At 43.1% G+C, this 21,150-nt stretch overlaps 1 protein-coding gene across 3 annotated transcripts in view; it reads left to right on the forward strand.

Moving 5' to 3' along the window:
* The window catches only part of LOC110526060 (palmitoyltransferase ZDHHC16A), a 68,697-nt gene extending 47,841 nt beyond the window's left edge, over positions 1-20,856 (forward strand). Inside the window, exons 1-11 of one of the 3 annotated variants that reach the window (XM_036981491.1) lie at positions 59-230; positions 13,156-13,408; positions 13,492-13,686; positions 18,556-18,644; positions 18,825-18,853; positions 19,070-19,212; positions 19,380-19,457; positions 19,726-19,805; positions 20,017-20,140; positions 20,227-20,297; positions 20,456-20,856. In XM_036981491.1, the coding sequence (XP_036837386.1) occupies positions 13,163-13,408; positions 13,492-13,686; positions 18,556-18,644; positions 18,825-18,853; positions 19,070-19,212; positions 19,380-19,457; positions 19,726-19,805; positions 20,017-20,140; positions 20,227-20,297; positions 20,456-20,558 (1,158 nt within the window). In that variant the 5' untranslated portion in view covers positions 59-230; positions 13,156-13,162 and the 3' untranslated portion in view covers positions 20,559-20,856. Of the gene's footprint in view, positions 1-58; positions 231-13,155; positions 13,409-13,491; positions 13,687-18,555; positions 18,645-18,824; positions 18,854-19,069; positions 19,213-19,379; positions 19,458-19,725; positions 19,806-20,016; positions 20,141-20,226; positions 20,298-20,455 lie in introns of those variants that run through there. The other 2 variants (XM_036981500.1, XM_021606664.2) reach the window with 2 other exon arrangements.
* Positions 20,857-21,150: the final 294 nt, after the last annotated feature.

Below are 21,150 nucleotides of genomic sequence, written 5' to 3' on the forward strand. Positions count from 1 at the left end.
ATCAATTATTTATATACACACCTTTGGTCCGTATAGCCTCTCCCGGAAGTAAAATTACTCATTTTCAGCACTGAGTCTGTAACGTAGAGGAGAAGCGTCTGGGCTAAACTCGCGACAGAGAACATTGTCTCCGTTCAATTGTTAGCTTCCGGATGAATTAAACCTTCTTCACCTTGGTATCATGGCCAGAGATAACACATTTCTCACGGGTGACATGCGATCCTAAGAAAGTGAGTATATAAATGGAATGTATTACTTTGTGCATGGTAGCTAGCAGCATACAGCGCTACTCTCTCTTCAAGCTTGCTGCTGGTAGCTCACGACACTGGTCAAGTGCCTGTGGTCCTTTCAACTGATGTTCTCTGAGGAAAATCTTAAACGTATATGACTCCTATTCAATCATATTGTTTGGCTATCTTAAAATAGCATTTTGTCCGTCGTGTCATAAAACATTGAAGCTTGATAGTTGCTACTGCGCTGGCAGATGGTTTATAACAAATGGGGGGAATGAACAGTGAGTGACAGAGGTATGTTAATGGAAAGTTGCGGTGAAAATGCGCAACAATGTGCTAGACAGAACGTCTGGATAGGATTCCAACAATATAGCTAACTCCATTCTTTCAAAGCTGTCATTATGGGCTGTGTCGCTCTCACTATTGTGTTCAGCCCTGCTCATATCCCTTGATTGGAATGCAGAAGAGCAAGAGTAGAGTTGCCATAAAATGACGTGTCATAACTATATATATATATATATATATATATATATATAAAGCAGTAGTCCTAGCAGTTTGTGGCCCAATCCCAAAACTACAGGGGTCCCCAATTACTTTCAGCTGTGGGCCGATTATTATAATTTCTTTCTTGAGCAGATGGTTGGTGTGCCAGAACATAGTTATTTATAATTTGTACACAGCAAATTCACCGTAGGAATTCCAAACAGATAGTATTTGACATAATCAGATGAAAATTGTATAGATTTGTTTTTATATTTTTTTTTACTAAACTTCGGTGCCAAATAAAACCAACAGTTTGGCCAGTGTGCTTCCTATTGGGCAATCCTGGTCTAGACCCTACGCGAGGGCTCTCCAACCCTGTTCCTGGAGAGCTACCTTCCTGTAGGTTTTTGCTCCATCCCCAGTTGTAACTAACCTTATTCAGCTCATCAACCAGTTAATTATTAGGGTTGGAGTGAACCTACAGGATGGTAACTCTCCAGGAACCAGGTTGGCGAGCCCTGCCCAACGTCCTATGCACTTGTGGAGATCTGCAATGATTTCACAGGTGTAATCAATTTGGTAATAGTTCCAATTTGCCCTCTAATAGGCTAGGTGGAAGTTTTACCATATTGCTTAGATCAAATTATCTCAGATCTCCACAAGTGTGTAGGGTCTAGGGGGGTTGATTTGGGATTGGGCCAGTGACTTGAGTAATGTTCCCTCATTGTTTTGGGAACTGAGCAAATTTCAGGTCTGCTGAGTGCAAACTTGAACATTGTGAAAATTCTGTGCAACTTCTGGTGCGGGTTTATTGTTTATACTGACGCTGTACCCGCTTTAAGGTACAGTTAAAACAGTGGCCGTTTGGTCATAATGTAGGCCTATCTGAGTGGCCTACCATTAAAAACAATGGAGAAAATGCATCACAGAACGGCTATTTCCATGTTAAAATGTTATATCATTCAGCCTATAGTAGCAGCCAATGTGTGGTGTAAAATGTAGGCCTACATTCCGTGAGAATTTTTGAAAAAAATGCAGGGCTTCACATTAACCATTTTATTCCCCTGACATTCAGATAAGGTGGTGACTGGAAATGTGTATAACGCAGGAAACCAAGAAAATAAAGTTAATTATTATTTCCATACCATCATTAGAGAATCAGACATTATCCTACCCTCTGCCTATTGGCTACTTAGCTCATTCAAGCATGTCTCAAAATACAACAATGCCTCTTTTTAAGACCGAAAAAAAATATTTACCTGACTCTCTTTTCAAAGGCTAGAAATGCACAGGTTTTGTGCTCTTGTAGGAAGCAGCCACTCCCCCATTGTTGACTAGAAATGAGCAATAACTGGACTAATAACTCACTTACTAGCAAAGAATATAACAAATGTTCTCTCGCTTTGATCCCAAAAGAAGCGCATCTACTCATGCTGCAAACACAGTCCAGGTCAAAGGAATAATCTAATCCTAAACTGGAATTACGGGTAGGATGAACGGCCGGCAGACTCGAAACTTCTCTGTCGCAAATCCACCCTATCCCGTTAATCCCAGGGACCCAGGGGGAAATTGGAATAGATTCCAATGCCATAATCGTCTGGAGCCCAGAAAAGTAGGTCTTAAAAAGCGGAACCATTGCTTACACCATGTGGTCTTTGTAGCTCTGTGTATTGTTCAGGCCTGTGTGTGTGCGCATTTTTTTTTTTTTCTGGATCAAAAAGGGGCTTCGGTGGTGGGTGTGGCAAGGGGTTCGGTCGGAGGTCAGCTGGGTTTCCACTAGATAACACAGCCACAAAGTTGAAATTGTCTATCTTAACACATTAAAACAAAAATGTGCTTTTTGGTCTTGATTTATGGCTTGGGTAAGGCATAATGTCACCAGTGTGGTTTAAGCTTAGGTTTTGAAATCTGATTTTAAGAAGAGAAATTCTAGAAATAGGTGGAGTTTATGACTTTGTTGGCAAATCTTGCAATTCTATGCATTTTGTCATGGCTAATGCTGTATTCTTTAAACATAACAAAATCAATACTGCTAAATTCATTGTTTTTGGAATTTTCAATTAGAGGTCGAACGATTATGATTTTCAAGGCGGATGCCGATTTATTGGAGTACCAAAAAAAAGCAAATACCGATTAATCGGCCGATTTAAATTAAAAAATTAAAAAAATACGTATTTTGTTTTTATTTTGGTATTTTTTTTAAATTGTACATTTTTTAAATATATTTTTATTTATTATTTATTTATACAGTGGGGCAAAACAAGTATTTAGTCAGCCACCAATTGTGCAAGTTCTCCCACTTAAAAATGAGAGAGGCCTGTAATTTTCATCATAGGTACACTTCAACTATGACAGACAAAATGAGAAAAAAAATCCATAAAATCACATTGTAGGATTTTTAATGAATTTATTTGCTAATTATGGTGGAAAATAAGTATTTGGTCACCTACAAACAAGCAAGATTTCTGGCTCTCACAGACCTGCAACATCTTTTTAAGAGGCTCCTCTGTCCTCCACTCGTTACCTGTATTAATGGCACCTGTTTGAACTTGTTTATGGGTATATTCATGCAACGATTGTGCTTTTTTTGCAAATGCGCTTTTGTTAAATCATCCCCCGTTTGGCGAAGTTGGCTGTCTTTGTTACACGGAATCCAAACCGGCTGCGCGCGTGCGTTATCGTGCATAAATGTATTTGGTCCCCCTACACCAAACGCGATCACGACACGCAGGTTAAAATATCAAAACAAACTCTGAACCAATGACATTAATTTGGGGACAGGTCGAAAAGCATTAAACATGTATGGCAATTTAGCTAGTTAGCTGGCACTTGCTAGCTAATTTGTCCTATTTAGCTAGCTTGCTGTTGCCAGCTCATTTGTTCTGGGATATAAACATTGAGTTGTTATTTTACCTGAAATGCACAAGGTCTTCTACTCCGACAATTAATCCACACATAAAACGGCCAACCACGACGGATTACCACGACGACCGGCAAAACAGTTTGTCTTTCAATCATCCACGTGTGTATAACCAATGAGGAGATGAGAGAGGCAGGACTTGCAGCGCAATCTGCGTCAGAAATAGAAAGGAGTTCTATTTTAGCCCTTGGCATCGCAGATGCTCGTTGGTGCGCGCGAGCAGTGTGCATGCAATAATTGAATAACATGGATTTCTAAATATACAACGAGCCAGGTGGCCCAAACTGCTGCATATACCCTGACTCTTTTGCACAGAACGCAAGAGAAGTGACACAATTTCCCTAGTTAAAATAAATTAATATTGGCTGCTAACATGCACTAAATATGCAGGTTTAAAAATATATACTTGTGTATTGATTTTAAGAAAGGCTTTGATGTTTATGGTTAGGTACACATTGGTGCAACGACAGTGCTTTTTTCGCGAATGCGTTTGTTAAATCACCCGTTTGGCGAAGTAGGCTATGATTCAATGATAAATTAACAGGCACCGCATTGATTATATGCAACGCAGGACAAGCTAGATAAACCAGTAATATCATCAACCATGTGTAGTTAACTAGTGATTATGTTAAGATTGATTGTTTTTTAATGATGTGTTTAATGCTAGCTAGCACCTTACCGTGGCTCCTTGCTGCACTCTCATAACAGGTAGTCAGCCTGCCATGCAGTCTCCTCATGGAGTGCAATGTAATCGGCCATGATCGGTGTCCAAAAATGCAGATTACCGATTTGTTATGAAAACTTGAAATCGGCCCTAATTAATTGGCCATTCCGATTAATCGGTTAACCTCTATTTTCAATTCTCCGACTATCTAGCTTTTATTTTGGTGATTGTTACTTTTCAAAGGTTATAAAAAAAAAATATGGGTCCATTATCTTTTCTACATACGGTGCCTTCGGAAAGTATTCCTACACCTTGTTTTATTCCACATTATTTTGCTGTTGCAGCCTGAATTCAAAATGTATACATTTCTCCCTCATTTACACACAATACCTTTTATAATGACAAAGTGAAAAAAATTGATTTCTAAAAACATGTTATTTGTCACGTGCCGAATACAACAGGTGAAATGCTTACCTAACAAGCCCTTAACCAAACATTCAGTTTAAAGATAATGGAGAATTAAGAGATAACAAATAATTAAAGAGCAGCAGTAAATAATAATAGAGGGGATATATACGGGGGGGTACCATGTAATGGTAATTTTTACTTTTATTTTTTTATTTCACCTTTATTTAACCAGGTAGGATAGTTGAGAACAAGTTCTCATTTGCAACTGCGACCTGGCCAAGATAAAGCATAGCAGTGTGAACAGACAACAACACAGAGTTAAACATGGAGTAAACAATAAACAAGTCAATAACATAGTAGAAAAAAAAGAATCTATATACTTTGTGTGCAAAAGGCATGAGGAGGTAGGCAATAAATAGGCCATAGGAGTGAATAATTACAATTTAGCAGATTAACACTGGAGTGATATATAATCAGATGAACATGTGCAGGTAGAGATACTGGTGTGCAAAAGAGCAGAAAGGTAAATAAAATAAAAACAGTATGGGGATGAGGTAGGTAAATTGGGTGGGCTATATACCGATGGACTATGTACAGCTGCAGCGATCGGTTAGCTGCTCAGATAGCAGATGTTTAAAGTTGGTGAGGGAGATAAAAGTCTCCAACTTCAGAGATTTTTGCAATTCGTTCCAGTCGTAGGCAGCAGAGAACTGGAACGAAAGGCGGCCAAATGAGGTTTTGGCTTTAGGGATGATCAGTGAGATACACCTGCTGGAGCGCGTGCTACGGGTGGTTGTTGCCATCTTGACCAGTGAACTGAGATAAGGCGGAGCTTTACCTAGCATAGACTTGTAGATGACCTGGAGCCAGTGGGTCTGGCGACGAACATGTAGAGAGGGCCAGCCGACTAGAGCATACAGGTCGCAGTGGTGGGTGGTATAAGGTGCTTTAGTAACAAAACGGATGGCACTGTGATAAACTGCATCCAGTTTGCTGAGTAGAGTATTGGAAGCTATTTTGTAGATGACATCGCCGAAGTCGAGAATCGGTAGGATAGTCAGTTTTACTAGGGTAAGTTTTGCGGCGTGAGTGAAGGAGGCTTTGTTGCGAAATAGAAAGCCGACTCTAGATCTGATTTTGGATTGGAGATGTTTGATATGAGTCTGGAAGGAGAGTTTACAGTCTAGCCAGACACCTAGGTACTTATAGATGTCCACATATTCTAGGTCGGAACCATCCAGGGTGGTGATGCTAGTCGGGCGTGCGGGTGCAGGCAGCGAACGGTTGAAAAGCATGCATTTGGTTTTACTAGCGTTTAAGAGCAGTTGGAGGCCACGGAAGGAGTGTTGTATGGCATTGAAGCTTGTTTGGAGGTTAGATAGCACAGTGTCCAAGGAAGGGCCAGAAGTATACAGAATGGTGTCGTCTGCGTAGAGGTGGATCAGGGAATCGCCCGCAGCAAGAGAAACATCATTGATATATACAGAGAAAAGAGTCGGCCCGAGAATTGAACCCTATGGTACCCCCATAGAGACTGCCAGAGGACCGGACAACATGCCCTCCGATTTGACACACTGAACTCTGTCTGCAAAGTAGTTGGTGAACCAGGCATGGCAGAGGTAATATGTACATGTAGGTAGAGTTATTAAAGTGACTATGCATAGATAAGAGTAGCAGCAGCGTAGAAGAGGGGGGCAATGCAAATAGTCTGGATAGCCATTTGATTAGATGTTCAGGAATATTATGGCTTGGGGTAGAAGCTGTTCAGAAGCTTCTTGGACCTAGACTTGCCTAGAATGTATTGGAATTAATGGAAATAATGCAAATTAATACAATTTAAATGTATTTTTTTTTTGCATTGGATATATTTATCATGTGGAGACAAACATAAACCTTTTACCTTATCATAAGTAGACATAATTGAAAATGATTAAATCCTTCCAATAGAAATAATAATTTTAAAAAACAATTTAGTTACGAATTGAACTTTAATTAAATGAGTTTACTCTTCACGTGGGGATTTCACTGAACAACAAAAGAAAGGTAATATTTGGATGATTCCCAATGATCCATCGCATCTCCCAAAAATGTTTTCATCATAGATCTGTAAAACGATAGTCTATAAACTTAAGCTTTGGTTGTCTTCCTCTCAGGCTTCCAAGTCTTCTCCCTGGACCTCCTCAATGTCCACCTCCTGAACATCAGACTCTGAGGTCTCATCTTCACTGTCACTTTCCAACCTTGTTGAGGATGGCTTGTTGTCAGGCTCAAAAAACCTCAAACTTGCCAGAATGGCCACCAATTTTTCAGCCTGTGTGTGTGTGTTCCTAAACAAGGACCAGTTGCACTCTGAGGCTGCTGATGTTGATGGGATTTGTAGGATGATGGAAGCAACACGGGTAAGAGCCTCAGATCTACAAAGACCCTTCCATCAGGTAGCTGATGAGATATGGCAGTCGTGCCAACATATTGCATCTCTATCCCAAAGTCCTTGCTTGGAAGTGTACTTCGCCAGACTGCCAAGAACCTTGCCCTCATCCAGGCCAAGGTGGCGAGACACGGTAGTGATGACACCATAGGCCTTGTTGATCTCTGCACCAGTCCGGATGCTCTTACAGCATACTTGGGATCCAACATGTACGCTGCGTATGGGCTTCAGGCAGAAGTCTTACGTTTTTTGATGTATTTCAGAACTGCAGTTTCCTCAACCGTGAAGTGGGCAGGGCAGTAAGGATTTCTTCTCTTATATCTGCAAGCAGAGTCTGAATATCAGACTTGATGGCATTGTCTCTCTCAATCCGTGCAATGGCTTACTGCTATAGGTTTCAGGCTGCTTACCGCTCTCTCCCAAAATACATCATCCAGGAGGATCCTCTTGATTGGGCTGTCCATATCGGCAGACTGTGATATGGCCATTTCTTGGAGAGACTCCTTTCCCTCCAGGAGACTGTCAAACATGATGACAACACTACCCCAACGGGTGATGCTGGGCAGCTTCAATGTGGTGCTCTTATTCTTCTCACTTTGCTTGGTGAGGTAGATTGCTGCTCTAACTTGATGACCCTTCACATACCTATCCATTTCTTTGGCTCTCTTGTAGTGTATCCATTGTTTTCAGTGACATGATGTCATTGAGGAGCAGATTCAATGCATGAGCAGCACAGCCAATGGGTGTGATGTGAGGGTAGGACTCCTCCACTTTAGACCAAGCAGCCTTCACGTGTGCAGTATTGTCTGTCACCAGTGCAAATACTTTCTGTGGTCCCAGGTCATTGACTGTCTTCAGCTCATTTGCAATGTAGAGACCGGTGTGTCTGTTGTCCCTTGTGTCTGTGCTCTTGTAGAATACTGGTTGAGGGGTGGAGACAGTGTTCTTTTGATGTTTTTCAGTCAGTAGAAATACCTCTTTAGTGTCCTAAGTTTTCATAACTGTGACTTTAATTGGCTACCGTCTGTAAGCTGTTAGTGTCTTAACGACCGTTCCACAGGTGCATGTTCATTAATTGTTTATGGTTCATTGAACAAGCATGGGAAACAATGTTTAAACCCTTTACAATGAAGATCTGTGAAGTTATTTGGATTTTTACAAATTATCTTTGAAAGACAGGATCCTGGAAAAAGAGGCCTTACTTTTTTTTGCTGAGTTTAGGTGTTCCTTTTGTCCAGGTTGAAAGGGCAGTGTGGGGTGCAATAGAGATTGCATCATCTGTTGGGGCGGTATGCAAATTTGAGTGAGTCTAGGGTTTCTGGGATAATGGTGTTTATGTAAGCCATGACCAGCCTTTCAAAGCATTTTATGGCTACAGACGTGAGTGCTACGGGACGGTAGACATTTAGGCAGGTTACCTTAGTGTTCTTGGGCACAGGGACTATGGTGGTCTGCTTGAAACATGTTGGTATTACAGACTCAGACAGGGAGAGGTTTAAAAATGTCAGTAAAGACACTTGCCAGTTGGTCAGCGTGTGCTCGGAGTACACGTCCAGGTAATCTGTCTGGCCCTGCGGCTTTGTGAATGTTGACCTGTTTAAAGGTCTTACTCACATCGGCTGCAGAGAGCATGATGACACAGTCGTCCGGAACAGATGATGCTCTCATGCATGTTTCAGTGTTACTTGTCTCGAAGCAAGCATAGAAGTTATTTAGCTCGTCTGGTAGGCTCGTGTCACTGCGACGCTCTCGGCTGTGCTTCCCTTTTGTATTCTGTAATAGTTTGCAAGCCCTGCCACATCCAATGAGCGTCAGAGCCGGTGTTGTACGATTCGATCTTAGCCCTGTATTGACGATTTGCCTGTTTGCTGGTTTGTCAGAGGGCATAGCGGGATTTCTTATAAGCTTCCGGGTTAGAATGCCGCTCCTTGAAAGCGGCAGCTCTACCCTTTAGCTCAGTGCAAATGCCGCCTGTAATCCATGGCTTCTGGTTGGGGTCTGGTACGTACAGTCACTGTGGGGATGACGTCATCAGTGCGCTTATTTATGAAGCCAGGGACTGTACTACTCAATGTCATCGGAAGAATCCAGGAGCATATTCCAGTCTGTGCTAGTAGAACAGTCCTGTAGTTTAGCTTCTGCTTCATCTGACCACTTTTTAAAAACATTTTCATAGACCGAGTCACTGGTGCTTCCTACTTTAATTTTTGCTTGTAAGCAGGAATCAGGAGGATAGAATTATGGTCTGATTTGCCAAATGGAGGGAGAGCTTTGTACGCGTCTCTGTGTGGAGTAAAGATGGTTTTGAGTTTTGTTTTTTTGCACATTTAACATGCTGATAGAAATTAGGGAAACTTTAATCAGTTGTAACTGCATTAAAGTCCACGGCCACTAGGAGCGCCGCATCTGGATGAGGGTTTTCCTGTTTGCTTATGGCGGTATACACCTTATTGAGTGTGGTTTTAGTGCCCTCACCGGTCTGTGGTATGTAGACAGATGACAACTTTCTAGGTAGATCGTGTGGTCTACAGCGTATCATGAGATGCAAAACCTTGAGACTTCCGTATATATCGTGCACCAGCTGTTTACAAATATACATAGGCCGCCACTCTGTGTCTTACCAGAGGCTGCTGTTCTATCCTGCCGAAAGAGTGTATAACCCGTCAGCTGTATGTTAATGTCGTCGTTTAGCCACGACTCGGTGAAACATAAGATATTACAGTTTTTAATGTCCCGTTGGTAGGATATACGTGCTAATTTATTGCTTTTATACACGTGTCAGCTTAACTCTATTCCATTTCTTTTGATAAAAAAAACTACTTGCAGATGACCAGCATACCCATAACATGATGCAGCCACCACCATGCTTGAAAATATGTAGTGGTAGGTACTCGGTTGTGTTGGATTTTCCTCAAACATAACACTTTGTATTCAGGACACAAAGTGAATTTATTAGCCAATTTTCTTTAGTGCCTTGCAAACAAGATGCATGTTTTAGATGCATGCTTCCTCTTCACTCTGTAATTTAGGTTATTATTGTGGAGTAACTACAATGTTGATCCATCTTCAGTTTTCCTTGTCACAGCCATTAAACTCTGTAACTGTTTTAAAGTCACCATTGGCCTCATGGTGAATCCCTGAGTGGTTTCCATCCTGTATCTTTGTAGTGACTGGGTGTACTGATACACCTTCCGAAGTGTAATTAATAACTTCACCTTGCTCAAAGGGATTTTCAGTGTCCGCTTTTTATTTTATTTTTACCCAATTACCAATAGGTGCGCTTTTCCAGGTATTGGGAAAATCTCATCCGACCTGAATTCCTCACTCCTCCCTAACTCGTCCACGTATGGAGTCATTCAATTTCCAATAATCCCTCATGTGGAACGCCACCTAGAAAATATATTGACTTGAACAGGGAAGAGAGAAAATGCATGTTTAATAATTTCACACCAACCTTGATGAGAATGAGATTTGGGCAAGAACCGTCCATCTGTTCTAAGCCAATGTGATGCTAGTCTCCATGCCAGTCTCCTTCTTCCTCGGGTGTCAAAATGAGATGCAGACTGAGCCTTGTACGTAATTAATTGTACTGTATCACCCAGAAAGCGATATGTATTCATGCACTTTAAAATTAGGATTCTGATGACATGGTAAAACAAAATCCCTACTATCAATGTCCTGGTTAGCCCAAGCTACCATCTAGTGGGTTCTCCACCTTCCTCTCAGAGGACACTAAAATATTAGGTTTCCTGGGAGGAAATCCTCCCTTGACTCAATAGATTTGAGCAGTGCACCCTCCCCTCACTTGGCGCTCTCTTCTCTCCTTTCCGACTCATACTTAAAACAATTGATAAATTATCCAATAGATTTTATAAAACTGCAGAATTTCGCTAACTGCTCCGTGAAGAAACAACCTCTGTGAAATATTTCAAAGAGAGATAAGGACAGCCCATCTTCTCCTGGAAGAGAAAATGTGCATTTTGTTAGTATTATGCTAAATCTTAATTATCAACTAGTTTTAATTACAAACAAAACACGTCCTCCCTCCAATCATTAATCATTTGTTTTAATCCATCCCAATGTTTATGTAGCCTGTACTACCCTTAGACTCAGTGGTAAGAAATGCCGCCGTGTCTAACGATTTACTCCCGTATATGACTGGTCTCTCTTTCCACCATGATTTTCCGTAACCACCACACTACAATGCCCTTCATCTTCATGAACAAATAGTTTAAAAGGTAATTTTAGGTTTGGCAACCCCAATGCTGGCGCATGACACAATTGCTTTTTTAAAACAAACAATTACTCACAATATTAACTCCACTCTTAATTTCTCGTGACCCCTCCTCCCTTTCGTCAATTCTATAAACATATGTCAGAATAAGTCGGAATAATTGGTTCCCCACCCATCACTATCCGAGTATTGTTACTGGTCCTGGTCGATTCTGCCCCTGTTACCGTGCTGAATGTAATACTTTTCCCTGTCGTAAATGTGACTTGTTTCATGCCCTGCTACACTCTTCCAATGACCAACGGCCCCACACCTAAAACAGTGCTCTGACACTCTGCACTTTGCGATAGATTCACTGCTCTTTCCTCCCTGTTTCTTTGTCTTACCTTGGCCGTGTAGTTGCCGTACCAAGCGGTGATACGGCCCGACAGGATGCTCTCAATTGTACATCTGTAAAAGTTTGATGGTTTTCGGTGACAGGACAAATTTCTTCAGCCTCCTGGGGTTGAAGAGGCACTGTTGCGCCTTCACCACGCTGTCTGTGTAGGTGGACCATTTCAGTTTGTCAGTGCTGGGTACGCCGAAGAACTTAAAACTTTCCACCTTCTCCACTGCTGTCTTGTAGATGTGGATAGGGGGGTGCTCCCTCTGCTGTTTCCTGAAGTCCACGATCATCTCCTTTGTTTTGTGGACATTGAGTGAGGTTGTTTTCCTGACACCACACTCCCAGAGCCCTCAACTCCTCCCTGTAGGCTGTCTTGTCGCTGTTGCTAATCAAGCCTACTACTGTTGTGTCATCTGCAAACTTGATGATTGAGTTGGAGGCGTGCTTGGCCACGCAGTCATGGGTGAACAGGGAGTACAGGAGGGGGCTGAGCACTCACCCTTATGGGGCCCAAGTGTTGAGGATCAGCGACGTTGTGTCGATTTTTACCATCACCACCTGGGGGCGGTCCGGACCCAGGGCCTCAAGCTTAATGATGAGCTTGGAGGGTACTATGGTGTTGAATGCTGAGCTGTAGTCAATGAACAGCGTTCTTACATAGGTATTCCTGTTGTCCAGATGGGATAGGGCAGTGTGCGTGTGATGAAGATTGCATCGTCTGTGGACCTATTGGGGCGGTAAGCAAATTGAAGTGGGTCTAGGGTGACTCTCCAGTTCGACTATAAATCGTGGTGAATCCTACCGACAACTGTTAGGTTCTGACAGAGTGAAAAACTAACGGACAACTAGTCAAAGCTCAAACCAAGTTTTTTTTTTTAACTACTGGATCAAACAGCTGCATAAGACAAAGACATGTTTACACAAGCACATATATCTCCTCGCACATTTGGACAGCCAATACATCTCTGTTGCTAGGCAGGACTTTAGTGGCAACTCTTTGTTCTCACTTCATCTGACCTGACCTTGATCCTAATTCCTCACTCCTCCCTAACTCACGGCTGTCTGTGACTGAAACCAGACCATTGCCCTTCTCTTCATAGTATAAATGAGATTTAACAATAACATCTTTTAACAGAATGTAAACTTTCTGCACTCCCCTGTCTCACTCAGTAGATTTCCATCCACTGTTCTAATAGTGTAAGACACTGTATTTCAAGTTAAAAGTTTGAATCCAACAAGTGTGTATTATTTACTGTATTTATACATGGGATATCACTTTGCAACAGTACATTTTCCAAAATCACTGGAGGATGTCTTCAGTTTACAGAGGTGTTTTATTTATTTAAGCATCGTGAAAAATGGTAGAATAATCCCTGGTAAACATTCATCTGTGTGTGTTTCAGGAGAAGAATGCGGCTGTGCCCCACCTTCCTGCTGCAGCGCTGGCTGTGGTTGTGTGTGTGCGCCAGACAGTGGCACTGCAGAAATGGCAACAACTGCAGACTACCGCTGTGTGTGAGGCAGATATGGGCCTACCTCAGACTGATGGTCGACTCCCTCTATTACAACACCCTCACCAACTCTGATGTCGTCATGGACTCACTGATGGAACCCATCTTATGGATGGTGGACCTACTCACCCGCAGGTTCGGGGCGGTAAGTGTGTGTGTGTCAGTTGCCCAGATGTTCATGCTCATGAAACAATTTCTCACTCATTTACCCCCTCTCTCTTTCTCCAGGTGTTTGTATGTCTGTTAGTGATACTGACCACTTCTATTCTGCTGGTAGTCTATGTGGTTATGCTGCCCGTGATCTTCGACACGTACTCTCCATCCTGGATAGCCTGGCACATGAGTTACGGACACTGGAACCTTGTCATGATCGTCTTCCACTATTATAAAGCTACCAATACTGCCCCAGGATACCCCCCTACGGTACACACACACACACACACACACACACACACACACACACACACACACACGCCTTGCGGTAATCCATCGTATCCGATGATGACTTCCACTTCTGATTTAACAATGAATTCTTTGGTGGCTGTAGAGTCCAATCCGAGATCCACAAACTTAATTACAGGTGGGGCATGTGCAGGCTGTGTTGGGAGGGAGGGGGCAGTCATGGTTGTCATGTCTCCTGAGCTGTTTTTTCCTGTCTCTTTGTGCTCCTCTCCTCCTGCCTCTGTACACCGCTCTGTCAGAGCTACCGCCAGGTGGAACGGTCGGCGGCGGCGTCCACCAGGTCTGTGGGTTTGATGTTGCACTTCTTCCGTGACGCTTTCAGCTGGTCCTCGTAGCGCTTCAGACCGGCAGCCAAGAAGTAGCTGGCCATTCAAGATCTTCCATGGCAAGCGCTCACGAGACATTCTAATGACATGACCGAGCCAGCGCAGTTGGTGTTGGGTGGCCGTGGCGTCCCTACTCTTGCATTTGGTCTTAGAAAGTATTTCTGTGTGGGGCACACGGTTGCCCCAGTTGATTCCCAGTATGCACTGTAGGCATCCTATGTGGAATTGCTCGAGCTGCTTGTTGCGGCGACTGTAGGTGACCCAGGCTTCACAGCTGTAAGGAACTGTGGTAATGCAGACGGCTTGAAAGACGGTGACTTTGGTGTGCAGGTGGAGATCCCAGTTTTGGAAGACACTGCGTCTGAGTTTCCCGACGGTAGTGAAGGCTTGCTTGATCCTTTTTTGAATTTCTGGGTCGATGCTGTAGTCCTCCGGGAGGATGCTGCCCAGGTATTTGAATGACGGGGATATTTCCAGTGATTTGTGTTCTATGGTGAAGAAGGGCATGGTGAATGGAGGGCTGGATCTCCATTGGCAGACCCCCTCTGTCTTGTTGACAGTCCCATCCTGCTGTTGACCTTCACAGCCGTTTTACAAGGATGGACTGAAGGTCTTCCGGAGTGTGAGCCACGAGCACAGTCATCAACATACTGCAGCTCAAGAACCTGCTCTGTCAACCTTGGTGGTTGCTTGGAGCCTCCTGATGTTGAATAGGTTTTCACCAGCCTGAAGTCCACCGCAACCCTGCTGCTGTCCTCAAGCGCCTTGTGGAGAAGCTGGGTGACACATGAGGAAGATGTACAGGTGCCAGCACGCACCCTTGCCTCACACCAATCCTGACTCCTGCACTCCTATGGAACTGGCAAAGGATGTTGACTAATTTTAGTATGCCCCATAGTTGTTCCCGGCTCCGTGTCGAAGGCCTTAGAGGGTGACAAAGGCCATGAAAAGGTCCTGATGTTCATGGCACTTCTGCTGGAGTTGCCGTGCCGTGAATATCATGTCAACCGCGCTCCTTTTCTTTTGGAAGATGCATTGGCCAGGACCTTGCCGGGCAACAGCCAGAAGGGATAACCCCCGGCTGTTGCTGCAGATATTGCCACTGTATTCTCACCTGGAGTTTAGCCAGTATCATACAGTGATCTGTCCAGTATTCTGCACCCCTCATGACACGTATCAGCAGGACGTCATTGGTATCAAAACGTCTTACTATGACGTAGATGATCAGGTGCCAGTGTTTTGAAGCGTCCAATAGATTTCTATTGTTTTTCTGCTGGAACAGGCTGTTAGTGATGATGAGATCAGGCTCGGCACATGGTCAGTAGTCTCATGCCGTTCTCATTGACCTGGCCAACACCATGCGTAGTAGAGGTCGACTGATTTATGATTTTTCAACGCCGATACCGATTATTGGAGGACCAAAAAAAGCCAATGCCGATTAATCGGCCGATTAAAAAAAAAAATATATATATATATTTGTAATTTATTTATAATAATGACAGTTACAACAATACTGAATGAACACTTATTTTAACTTAATATAATACATCAATAAAATCAATTTAGCCTCAAATAAATAATGAAAAATGTTCAATTTGGTTTAAATAAGGCAAAACAAGGTGTTGGAGAAGAAAGTAAAAGTGCAGTATGTGCCATGTAAAAAAGCTAAGGTTTAGGTTCTTGCTCAGAACATGACAACATATGAAATCTGGTGGTTCCTTTTAACATTTCAATATTCCCAGGTAAGAAGTTTTAGGTTGTAGTTATTATAGGAATTTTAGGACTATTTCTCTCTATACCATTTGTATTTCATATACCTTTGACTATTGGATGTTCTTATAGGCACTTTAGTATTGCCAGTGTAACAGTATAGCTTCCGTCCCTCTCCTCGCCCCTACCTGGGCTCAAACCAGGAACACATCGACAACAGCCACCCTCGAAGCAGCGTTACCCATGCAGAGCAAGGGGAACAACTACTCCAAGTCTCAGAGCGAGTGACGTTTGAAACGCTATTTGCGCACACCCTGCTAAATAGCTAGCCATTTCACATCGGTTACACCAGCCTAATCTCGGGAGTTGATAGGCTAGAAGTCATAAACAGCCCAATGCTTGAAGCATTGCGAAGAGCTGCTGGCAAAACGCACTAAAGTGCTGTTTGAATGAATGCTTACGAGCCTGCTGCTGCCTACCATCGCTCAGTCAGACTGCTCTATCAAATATCAAATCATAGACTTAATTATAACATCATAACACACAGAAATACGAGCCTTTGGTCATTAATATGGTTGAATCCGGAAACTATCATTTCGAAAACAAAACGTTTATTCTTTCGTTGACCGTTCCGTATTTTATCTAACGGGTGGCATCCATAAGTCTTAATATTCCTGTTACATTGCACAACCTTCCTGTTATATCATAATTACATAAAATTCTGGCAAATTAGTTTGCAATGTGCCAGGCGGCCCAAACTGTTGCATATACCCTGACTCTGCGTGCAATGAACGCAAGAGAAGTGACACAATTTCACCTGGTTAATATTGCCTGCTAACCTGGATTTCTTTTAGCTACATATGCAGGTTTAAAAATATGTACTTCTGTGTATTGATTTTAAGAAAGGCGTTGATGTTTATGGTTAGGTACAGTTGTGCAATGATTGTGCTTTTTTTGCCAGTGCGCTTTTGTTAAATCATCCCGTGTTTGGCGAAGTTGGCTGTCTTTGTTAGGAAGAAATAGTCTTCACACAGTTCGCAACGAGCCAGGTGGCCCAAACTGCTGCATATACCCTGACTCTGTTGCAAGAAAAGTGAAACAATTTACCTAGTTAAAAGACATTCTTGTTAGCAGGCAATATTAACTAAATATGCAGGTTTCAAAATATACACTTGTCTATTGATTGTAAGAAAGGCATTGATGTTTAAGTTTAGGTACACATTGGAGCAACGACACTCCTTTTTCGCAAATGTGCACCGCATCGATTATATGCAACGCAGGACACGCTAGATAAACTAGTAATATCATCAACCATGTGTAGTTAACTTGTGATTATGATTGATTGATTGTTTTTTTTTTTGTAAGATAAGTTTAATGCTTGCTAGCAACTTACCTTGGCTTCTTACTGCATTCGCGTAACAGGCAGGGTCCTCGTGGAGTGCACTGTAAGGCAGGTGGTTAGAGCGTTAGACTAGTTAACCGTAAGATTGCAAGATTGAATCCCTGAGCTGACAAGGTAAAATCTGTCATTCTGCCCCTGAACAAGGCAGTTAACCTACCGTTCATTGAAAATAAGAATGTGTTCTTAACTGACTTGCCTAGTTAAATACATTTATTTTTTTATTAATCGGCCAAATCTGTGTCCAAAAATACCGATTTCCGATTGTTATGAAAACTTGAAACAGGCCCTAGTTTATCGGCCTTTCCGATTAATCGTTTGACCTCTAACGGGTACCCAGCACTCTGCTCCATATTCCTGTTCTGTCCTACCCTAGCGTTGAAGTCACCCAGCAAAAAAAGCTTGTCATTCCTGGGGATGTGGTAAAGGGCCTCATCTAGTGACTGGTAGAAGCAGTCATTCGCCTCATTTTTAGATGGTAACGTTGTTGCGTATGCACTGAAGAGTGGCATAGCGCATCTTGGCTAGGAGGATATGGAGAGACATGAGTCTTTCACTTATGCCAACAAGTGTTTTTGGTGAGATGGAGTAAGAGGCTGGTCGTAATTGCCAGTCCCACATGTGCTGATGTTGTCCATCCAGAGGGTAACCTTTCCAGGAAGAAGCGAGTGGGCACTTTTTAGGCCACATTTTCTAGGCCTCTCCCCTGTTGGGGTGAGCAGTGTGGCTCCTAAATAGGGCTCAGTCACATGTCCTGTCGAGAGCAGCTGCCCCTGAAATCCCAACTGCTGGCGTCCATAATAGCCCTGTGCCACTGGCGTGCAGGGGTCTGATTAAGGTCTCCCAGTGCATTCACCCTTGTCCCCCGTCATCAAACACCCCAACGCAGCCAGGCTTTAGTCCAGTTTCCGGTTGATGCCTTCACTAAGGTCAGAAGTGGATACCTGTGCAAAGGAGGTTATGTTAGTCTCGCTGAGGGTACGCAATCTCCAACTGCACTACTTCCCTGTGGGAAGGTGTATTCCAGAGACAAAGGGGGAAACTCAGGACAACCAGCATCTTCCACTGCAGGAGGCTGCCTGGTCCCCAGTCTGTCGGCGTCTGCCTACCTTGAGTTTCAAGACAACCAGTTAACGTGTGCTGCCACTAGGAGGTCCGAAAGCAGTCTTGGTCATGGAGAGGCTTTGTACCGACAAGGGGGGACTTGTGCATGAAGCTCCCCAATTCACCACAAGGGCTAGCTGGCGGCAGCAAGCTGTAAGCGAGAGTATGGAGGCACTACTGCACTAGATGCGTCACATGCACCCTGCAGTTTACTGCCGACACACACACACACACACACACACACACACACACACAGGCGTAATAGAGATCTCTGTGTTGTGTTTATTCCAGATGAAAAATTCAATTCCATTTGTGTCCATGTGTAAGAAGTGTATCATCCCCAAACCAGCCAGAACTCACCACTGTGGCATCTGCAACACGTAAGGCAAACTTTGGTTACCCTTAACCATAGATCTAGGATCGGATGTCCCTATCATAACCATTAGGGGAATTAAATAGCTGACGGTAATGCTAATTCTATCTAGTCGATGACAACTCATAACCCTGGTATAGTAGCGTTGTAGATGTCTAACTTTAACATGACAGCTTCTACTTCACAGGTGCATTTTGAAAATGGACCATCATTGTCGTATCCTTTTAAATGGAGTTGGAGAGTAGAGATTGATTGGTAGTGTACTAGTTGTGTCACGTTATCAGGGATGGTTGACATCATTTACATTGTCTACCATAGCTGCATCTTTTATAAGCAAGTCTGTTAGGCACAAAAATGAAGATTTATTGCACAGTATTTTTGAGGATGGGTGTTAGTGTTTTTTGTTTCCTCCTTAACTCTGGTTCCCCCCAGCGTGGCTGAATAACTGTGTCGGCCATTTTAACCAGCGCTACTTCTTCTGCTTCTGTGTCTCCATGACCCTGGGCTGTGTCTACTGCAGCATCAGTGGCCGGAACCTTTTCCTGGATGCTTATAGTGCTTATAGTGCTATAGAGGTACACACAGACTCTTTGAGGGAGACCTGGGTCTGCTGGGCTTCTATTATTGAGAGGGTCATGGTCTACTTTAACCGCCTCTGTGTTCAATTTTAACTCTTGAAGTGTTTCTTCTGTTTGTCTAACTCTTGGTGGTCTGGGGGTGTGTTTTTGCGTTATCCTGAGAGCGCTTCAAACACATGGACAAATCAGGTGTACCGGTGACAGGGAAGGGGCAACTCATAGGCATCTTACCTCCTGTGCAGGTAGTACACACACACACACACACACACACACACACACACAAACAAACTGCCCCTCTCACTTCATTGGCCTCTCCTGGTTACTTTCTTGTTCTTTAGTGGTGGTGGTTGAATAGATGACTTGTTATTAAAGGGTGATGTTTTTCATACGGTATTTGATCTTGTATTATGCATACTCCTAAAACAGGTGACTTAAGCACAACCCTGGGTTCCGACTAGGATATGTTTTCCTATTTAGGCGTTTGTATGACCTCTGTCTGTTGTCAATCAGAGCACCTACCAGACTCCTCCCTTAACGTTCAGAGACGAGATGTTCCACAAGAGTGTCATTTACATGTGGGTGTTAACCAGGTGAGATGTACTTCACAAGATTACTGTTATTATTACTGTATTTTAGTTAGTTTTTACACAGTGATATTTAAAAAAAAAGACATATTTTAATAGTTCCAAGTTAAAAGCACATTATTTCCCAATGGTGTTAGAAGCTCCGCCCCACAGTATTGTGTGTGTTGTCATTGGCTGTTTAGCAATAAATAAAAAAAACTGCGACTGGTCATTTTAGCGTGGTGGCTGTATCTCTTGGGGGGCTGACTATCTGGCACGCAGTGCTGATATCCCGAGGAGAGACCAGCATAGAGAGGCACCTCAACAACAAGGAGACCAAACGGATGCGGAAATGTGGCAAGGTGCACGCGCGCGCACATACACACACACACCTTGCCTTACAGTTGGCGGACACAAGCTATTCAAACTGTTCTCCTATTCCTCCCAGGTGTACAAGAACTCATTTAACTATGGCAGACTGAACAACTGGAAAGTCTTCTTAGGTGTGGAGAAGAAAAGGTTAGATAGATGCTTCTCCTCTCCAGGCTGTGTGACAATCTATTGATCTGCACAGATATTTAACACGCACATTATGTGACTGTTGTGGTCAGAAATAAAACACTATTACTGAGTATTGTATTTAGTTGTGGTAATGTCTGCCTCTCTTCTCTCTCCAGTCATTGGCTGACGCGAGTCATCCTGCCCTCTGGACATGTCCCCATTGGGAACGGCCTGACCTGGGACATCTATCCATTCAGAAAAGACATGATGCCCGTCTGAGCCAAATACAAAATAACTGAATTGAGACTTCTACAAAATGAGGAAACACCTGATGTCTGTCTGATCACTGACCCCACAGACTCTGTCCACACAGAACTACATCTCCCAGCGGCCCCTGTACCCTACATATACTGATGTCACATGACCAGGTTTTGGAGACGAGCAGGAGAGTGAATACTGGGAGGACAACAGGGAAGAGATGGGGAACGTTTGCTGCTCCTAAGTGAAACAACCCTACAAAATGTTTCAACCCTGGTCCTGGCACAGGGCTTGTGTAATAAAGGCCAACCACACTCCAGAACTTGTAATGATGTGGGGATGAACTGTTTCATAATGTTTTCAGACTGTACTACAGTGTACCACAGTATGAGTCGTCATATTACCCATAAGACCTAGAGGTCAAACAGGGAAATTATTCCAATAATTATTTTACACCATTCACTTTTCCCATAGGTTTAAAAAAACAAAACACTTAAATTAAGGGCTGGGTTTAGTTTTGATAACCGTGTAAATCTTCCTAGATGATATTAAAAAAAAGCAGTGACTCATCAATATATTTGCCTGTATTCATCCCCCCCCCCCAAAAATACGA

Source organism: Oncorhynchus mykiss, chromosome 1, assembly GCF_013265735.2.
Source record: "Oncorhynchus mykiss isolate Arlee chromosome 1, USDA_OmykA_1.1, whole genome shotgun sequence".
NCBI classification, from domain to species: Eukaryota; Metazoa; Chordata; class Actinopteri; order Salmoniformes; family Salmonidae; genus Oncorhynchus; species Oncorhynchus mykiss.